This window comes from Lolium rigidum, unplaced genomic scaffold (assembly GCF_022539505.1).
Source record: "Lolium rigidum isolate FL_2022 unplaced genomic scaffold, APGP_CSIRO_Lrig_0.1 contig_15694_1, whole genome shotgun sequence".
NCBI classification, from domain to species: domain Eukaryota; kingdom Viridiplantae; phylum Streptophyta; class Magnoliopsida; order Poales; family Poaceae; genus Lolium; species Lolium rigidum.
Genome location: NW_025899877.1, coordinates 42184 through 49847, shown reverse-complemented (window position 1 = coordinate 49847; position 7664 = coordinate 42184). Strand labels below are relative to the sequence as shown.

The 7664-nt window shown below is 48.8% G+C and overlaps 2 protein-coding genes across 2 annotated transcripts; one reads left to right on the top strand and one right to left on the bottom strand.

The window, feature by feature from the left end:
• Nucleotides 1-1094: 1094 nt before the first annotated feature.
• On the top strand, nucleotides 1095-4363 carry LOC124680403 (F-box protein SKIP8-like). Its single transcript, XM_047215471.1, has 3 exons — nucleotides 1095-1642; nucleotides 2407-2603; nucleotides 3711-4363. Exons 1-3 carry the CDS (start codon nucleotides 1265-1267, stop codon nucleotides 3970-3972), a joined length of 837 nt encoding a protein of 278 aa, XP_047071427.1. The 5' UTR covers nucleotides 1095-1264; the 3' UTR covers nucleotides 3973-4363.
• Nucleotides 4364-4750: 387 nt separating this feature from the next.
• LOC124680402 (B2 protein-like) lies at nucleotides 4751-7201 on the bottom strand. Its single transcript, XM_047215470.1, has 5 exons — nucleotides 6281-7201; nucleotides 6061-6161; nucleotides 5874-5957; nucleotides 5141-5251; nucleotides 4751-5052 (listed from the first exon to the last, which is right to left on the bottom strand). Exons 1-5 carry the CDS (start codon nucleotides 6990-6992, stop codon nucleotides 5008-5010), a joined length of 1053 nt encoding a protein of 350 aa, XP_047071426.1. The 5' UTR covers nucleotides 6993-7201; the 3' UTR covers nucleotides 4751-5007.
• Nucleotides 7202-7664: the final 463 nt, after the last annotated feature.

Here is a 7664-nt window from a genome sequence, read left to right as displayed (position 1 = left end):
GTTGGTATCTTCCTCCATCGCCGATAGTCGAGGTCGTCGTTGTCTTCGGGCGGGTCCTCGGCCGCCGCCTGCTTGTATGCTTGCTTCGAAAGCACCGACACCCCCGGGGGGGGGGGGGGTGTTCGACGTACTGTGTGTATGACGCTGGTACATGGACCAGTCGGTGGGACGGCTCCTCCTATTCCTTCTTCATGGGCGTCGGCGGAAGTGGCGCCTGCCTCAGCCTTGGCGGTTGCCATGGTGGTGATGGAAATAACGAGGGCTGGAAGGCCGCTTTGGCCTCCTTGTAGTCAAAGTCATCGTTGTCGAGGCCCTCGAGGTGGGGCTCGGACATCGCCCGCCGAGCATCGTTCTCGGCCTCGAACCACCATGCCCACAGTGAGGAGTTGACGACGTACGGCGTGCGAGCGCAACGACGGAGGATATTGGGGCTGTGCGCGGTTCCACTTCTCGGAATCGCGGGCACCGGCACCAGCGCCTGGTTGAGATGCCACCCATGCAGGATGTGCGCATCCGACCATGGCAGCAGCACGCCGAGATCGGCGTTGAGGTGCGTTGTCGCCGTGTCCATGGTGACGTGCATCTCGAAGCGCGGAATAGGAGGAAGGTGTGGTGGCCTCCCAGCAGGCGCTCAGGTGTTTAGCGGCCGCCATTGCCGCCATGCTGGCCGCCGGCGCGAGACCCCGAGGCCTCGTGGTCGTTCCGGCCTAGGCGGAACCAACCGCCCCCCTTCTTCGCCATGGCTAGGGTTCGAGAGCTCGGGGTGGCTAGGGTTTGGAAGGTTCGGGGGTGAGTGGGAGGGACCGGTGTCCTCCATTTAAAGAGACCTCCACACGCATGGGCGCGCGTCTCCTTGTCTCCCTTGGTCACTGATGTGCACGTGTGCCGTTCGCAGCCACCGTAAACGGACGTATTTATGCGCTCGAAAAACCGAAATAACCCATAGTCCATATGTGGTTGCCCGTTGGGCCTCGCATTCGGCCTCGCAAGACCCAAGCCCGATCCAGCCCTCCTGGGAGCCTAACCCCGTTCATAAATGACAGCGCATCCTAGCCGGTTGTGGTGACCCACCCAACCCAACCCCTTCGGCCTTGTCCATTCCAAAGAGAAGAAAGAGGAAACCTCCGTGATTTCATTTCCCCCAAAACCAAAACCCTAGTTCCCCAACACTCCACCCCCCGTGTGATGGGATGCCGACCAAACCCTACCCCGAGCCCCTGACCGCCGCCGTCTCCCTCTCCCTCGCCGCCACCTGGATGTCCGCATGGACGCTTTCCCGGCCCTGATCGCCGCCGGGGCCACCGCCGTCTGCTGCCTCGTCTGCGCCATCTGGGCCTTCCGCCCCCCTTCCCCTAACAAGCACCAATCCGCTCTTACCCCGACCTGCTGCTCCTGCCGCGACAAGGCCACTGCCGCCAGCGCCAACGGCGAGATGGCCATCGGTGGGGACGAGATGAACAAGACGCCGGCGCCTGCTCCCGCGGCCACGGGCGCCTCCATGATGGAGCAGCTCGTGCCCGAGATCACGACCCACGCTCTCAGCTACCTCGACTGCACCAGTCTCTGCCACCTCTCCATGACCAACTCAGCCATGCGCCGCGCCGCCAACGACGATGGGGCTTGGAAGGCGCTCTACCACAAGGTGCCCTCTCAGATTTTCCTTGATTGATTGACCTACTGTTGGATTAGGAATGTAGCATTACTGTCCTGCTCGTTTTGACTTGAATAGAGCCGTCCGCATATTTATGTTGCTGTTGATTTTGTGTACTAAAATGCTCGATCATATCAATGGGACTTACTTGTTTTGCATGGACGGATGGTATAGCTCAGTGATTCATGCTGCACAGACAAGTTATCGCTAGGAGGACTCCTTTTTTTAAATCAAGTTCTGGCTAAATTTATTATTTCCTCAGCATCGATGGCGACATGTCTTGGATAAGTTTACACAAGATATGACAAAAGAACATTGTATTACTTTCCAGACTTTCCTGCTTTCCCACAATCTAACCAAAACTCTAAAATTGATAGTGCATACAATTTTTTTGTATCTGAGTCTGCACACTTGAATTCCCAACTAGAATATGTTTTTTTTGTACCATTACTGCTAATCTGTACTTCTCTAGCGTTTTTGTTCTGATACCACTTTTCGTTTTGAAAACTTCAAATATCTTTCATAGCAGCATCCCATGGCTTTGCAGATTTTGTATGGCAAATGCTATTTTTAGTATAATGTCAGTCTAATAACACAGCTGTATGGTTCACATGTTTTTTCCGTTGTGATGGTTTGAGTTCATATATTTGACTGTTTAAAATAACTTGCCTTACGAGCTGTGATATAAAGCTGCCAATCTCACCACAACATTTTACTTCTTGTGAGTTTGTCATCAATAAACTTCTCCCTTGTAGGATTTTACAGTCGAGCAGGGTAATATAACTCCACCTAACGGTTGGAAGGCATACTACGCAGCTACGAAAGCCATCATGAATGTGAATGCTGAGTTCTATAATATCATCAGGGAAGGGTCCTTGCCAGCAATGAGTCACTTCTGGCTTAACGCAGACTATGTAAAGTGCATAAATGCTAGTGGAGAACTTTTTACAGGGTATGTCTAAGACTTTACTCCTATTTTTTTATATATGGCTCAAAAGGCATCATCCATACAATTCTTTACTGTTGTAAAAGATACACATACTTCTCATTCTATTTCATTTTAGATAGAGCAAAAAAAGATTGGGAACACTTAAATTTGGTGTGCAGCTGCATATACATATTAATACACTACTGCAGTGACAATTTTGCTTTCTTATGTGGCCTTGAATACTGGCAGCACTTCGGAAAAGTACAAAGGGTTCTTACTCTTTATAATGTTTATTGCTGATAAATACCTTAGCAAACCAATTGCGTACAGCTGTATGCTTGCATTATACATTGCATCAATGTCGGTTTACTCACTCCAACATGCATTTAATTATATTTCTCACCCTGTTCTATCATGGCCATATTGCTGTCACCTTATATGCAAACTTATTAAGTCACATTTAATTAATGAATAGAAAAATACATGAATACACAGGACACTTAATTTATTTCCTCCAAGTTCCTGTTATATTTATGCAATTATGTTGTTACTCATCTTTCTGGCAAAGTGTTTTCACTTATTCTGTATTATATCTTTTTCCTTGGACTATCTGCCAAGCATGGTGTTTGCAACTTAACTATTCATATTGTCAGAATAAATAGTACACATGGTATCATATGTAGGGAATTTACAGTGTAGAGACATGTCAACTTCTTCTAGCTATTCTTCGGAATCCATCACTAACTATAAAACTAAGTTAATGTTTCGGAACTGTGATAGAACCGGGTTAATTAACCAGTGGTTCCATGTGTTAGGGTATATTAGTTAATTCATTTCTTTTTATTCTGATGTTGCATTAGTTTCTGGAGGCATCTCCAGTGATCAATACCCTTCAAGTAGAACCCAGGCATGTGACAAACACCATGATATTACCACACTTTACGTTAACTGGAAAACAGTCGAGGTTCATACTTCATTGTCAATCATTTCATTTAACTTCTCATGCTGCTATACCCTTTTTGGAATGAAAATTTTCCTAATCTGGATGGATTTTCTTGCCTTTTGTTCATGGAGTCTTATTTACAAGTTTTCTTGTGGTGGATTACTGCTATCTAACTCCTCGTTTGACAGATACAACGCAGTGATGAACAGCTGGGCCCTGTTATTCAACTGGGGCCAAGATGGTGGGCAGGGCACTGATTTTCAGTTACGAGATGTCAGAGCTCGTGTACTTTCTGATGTAGCTTGGGTCAACATGAAGGTGCATGTTGATGGTGAACCGGGGCCTCTCCATGCGACCAATGTATATGAGTTCCGTAACGACAGGTGGTATATGGTTCATCACCATAGCTCAGTCATGGTGGACCCAGCACCACATAATCTGTTTGGCTGAATCTGAGAACAACAACTCATCAGGGAGAAAACTTCTTGGCAGATTTCCATGTTGGGTGCGTGCTTCTTCTGCGGTTTAAACTTTAGACTGGTGTTAGATACCAAATGTGTTTGTGGAGAGCTTTCCTGCCCTAGTTTTCTCCGTTCATTCATCCTGAATCACCTGTTTGTTTATATTATTCCCATCAGTTTTGTATAAATGTGGTGTAGGAGTTCAGATTGGTCATTGAAGGGTGTGGTGCCCTGTGACTTGGAGGCTGTGACTGACTTATATTGGCCCAATGAGTATAATGTTTAAGCAGTTGTTGTTTAACATGTCTGTCAGCATAGGAAATGTTGCACTTTTGATGTGTAATCACCACAAAACGTGAGCAGGAATTTGATGTGCTATGCAAGGTCTGTTGCTGGTTCAACTTGATAACTTTGGGCTGGCTTGTTGCAAGCCTGTTTTGGTAGCAAGGATTCCTATTCCTTTGTGCCAACACGGATTTTCCACACATTGGTTACATCTGCATTCTTGTGAAGTTTTTGTGCTCAACATGACTGCAGTATGTAGTTTGTACATTCTACATTGTTGTCTGACTAGTTCATCTTTTCCGTAGCACCGGAGTAATTTTCTGGTGCATCTTACAATTTCAGTTGTTGCTACATACTTTTACCACAGCTTCTTGTTGCCCATTTGGCAGGTGAAGGCAAGAACATATCTTCCCTCAAAAAGGAACGATTGCTATTGTGTTTCTTTGGAAAATACGAATGCCATTATTTATTCTGCTCAGGTGTACAACAGGAGAAACATCATTCAGGTCTCAATATTTATGTATTTATACATAGCCGTCATAATAGCTTAGTTACAGAAATGAGGGCTGATCCTCTGCAGTCATCACCGCGCATGATAGACAACGGGGCGCATAATTTCTTAGCCCGCAAGATGGAACACTCACTTATCACTGTTTAATTGATTATATTAACGTATATATGTCTCCCTTATTGACCTGTTTCTCAACAGTCCCTGAGCATTGAGCACCAGGAGGCGGCCTCAGGCATCGTCCTTGTCTTCAAAGATGTCAAGAAGGGAGAGAGCCTGCATAGCATAGACAACAACACCTCAGTTAGATGAAGCACGTGATGAACTGATGATGCTTCAGACGCGCCATTGACGATGCACAAACCTCGGTGATGCTGAGCTCCAGCCGGAATTTTGGACCGTCGTAGTGGTGCAGGATGGGTCGGAAAGCATCCTCCTCCAGCGGGTCGCAGATCTTCCTTGTCGCGACCCTCACCTGAATTCATCGTTGCAAATCAGCATGACATACACATAGGCCAAGTACTAGGTAAGTATTGTTCATCCTTTTATTTTTGCAAGCCTGATGTAGAGGGTAGTGTGTTGTTGAATACTATACTACTCCAGATATAATTATGTTCCTTTTCAGTGCTAGTAGTTAACTTCAGATACAGGTGGTGTTCTTCCAGAAGAATAAGTCACAGGTGATGTCATTTTGAGATGAGATGGATGCAATTGAACGTGTGTTGACAAGTGTACTCCTTCTAGAAGAACAGGTGGTTGGTTTAGTATTGACCGGCCAACCTAAAGGAAGTGAGGTGGTTGAGTAGTCACTAGCAAGATCTACTGGTGGTACTAATCCCTTGTTGCCGGTTTGGGAGTAGCAAGTTTTAGCTAGACCGTGCCATCACCCATCCGTTTAGTTAACTATGATTGACTAGGTAATAATTGCTTCGTCTCGATACTAATCCATTGTTGCAGATCAAGCCTTGCAACTGGGCTGGCCGGTAGACATTTCTAGGCTCTAGGCTCCTAAATCTACGTTTTTACTACTCCGTATACTGGTTCTCAGAAGTCTGAACTTAGGTAGCAGCATGTGGCATGGCAGGTGCATGTAGTACCTGCGCAGGGAAGCGAGACTCGCCGTGGCACTTCTTGTCCTCCCACGCCGCCGGGTCGATGTTTGCTCCGCCGAAGCTCGCAGCCTGCACGTACGATACGATTCAGTTCAGTTCAGTATAGGGCGATGAGTCCAAGCAATTCATCATCAATTAATGAATCAGTCATCAGATAAGACGGGCAAATAACCTCGAAGATGCCGTGGAGCTGGTGTGTGGAGTAGTTGTAGAGGAAGAGGGGCAGCCCTGGCCTGATCGCCCTCACCGAGTCTCTGTATCTCGACGGCAGCCCTGCAAATTAACCGAAACCGTCACTTACCTGATCTGATTAAATTAGCAGCTGAGACTGGCTTGATCTTGTCACTAATTATAGTCGTCGTAGTAATTAAAGCCATGACGATCGTACGTACCGAAGAGCTGCCTCTTGAGGTTCTCCTCCATGGTGTCGTTGTTGCAGACGAAGATGTACCCCCCGATGGGCTCGTTCCTCGGCAGCGCCTCGGACGCCGGCAGCGTCTTGAACCTCTTCTCGGAGGCGGCGCCGTGGTTGTTGTTGTTGTCGTTGTTCTTGGCGTGCTTCTTCTTGCCGCCGTCCAGAGCTCCCTTATTCTTGCCGTAGCCTTGACCGCCGTAGTTGCTGCCGTTGTTGTTGCTGGCCGGCCTCCCGATGGACTTGTTGAAGTAGCTCTTCACCTCCCCGCTGCCGCCGTTCAGGTTGTTGCTGTTGTTGTTGTAGCTCCCGCCAATCATCATCTTGTTGAGCGCGAAGCTAGCGTTATTGTTGTTGAGGTTGGCGCTGTTGGGCTTGGCCGGGGCGCCATAACCGTACGCCTTGGCGTCGCCGGCGGGGAGGTTATTGGTGGTGTTGTTATAGCGGTCGGCCTTGGTGGCCCCGAAGGCGAGCTTGCCTGAGCCGATGAGGCCGGGCCCGTCGTTGGCGTTGATCTTGGCGGGTGCGTCGTGGGAGGGAGAGAAGAGGCCGAGGGTCGAGTCGGCGTTGCGGGCGCGTGCGTTGTCGGCGGGGGACCAGATGGAGTCGCCGAGGGAGAGGCCGGAGAAGCCGGCCGTCTGCAGCCTGAGCTGGTCGCTGAACTGCCAGAACTCGCGGTCGTAACCCTCCATCTCTCTCTCTCTCGATCTCCTCCTTTTGCCTCGCGGCTTGGTATGTAGGGGTAGTGGAGCTGCGTGTTGTGCGGGATGGAAATGGAGGCCGAGGTCGGGGGGCGAGGGGTTTTATCGATCGGAGGAGACGGTGGCGGTGCTGGTTGGTTGGTGCGGTGCCGGTCGATCGAGTTGCTTACACTTGAAGTAGTAGTAGCGCCAGTAGGAGCATGAATGAGGCAGGTCTGGACTGAGACTGGTCGACCATGGATTTCGTCAAGTATCGGCTTGTCAGCAGCAGGGCACGCACTCGGACGTGGCCGTGTCGGGGGAAGCTTCGTGGAAGCTGGCCAAACCGCGTGCCGTGAGGGCCAGACTTCAATCTTCAATGGGAGGAGACGACGTGGAGGCCGCGGCCCGGCCCGGGCACGCGTCTTTCTTGACTCTCTGCGCCAGTTTTTATTTTTTTATTATCTGGAAAAAAAAAGTTATCTTCTCGAACATGGGATGGCTTTGCCTTTACCTGTAGTGCCTACTTTCCCACCGCTGCTCCCGTCATCCTGATGTTTACCAAACGAAGGCACCAATAATGCCAGTGTACAAGATTACAAAGCCGTACCTAAGACATCTGCCATCTCCATAATTTAATAACTGCGATAGTGCCAGTGTATTACTTTGTGACATCGCCACTTA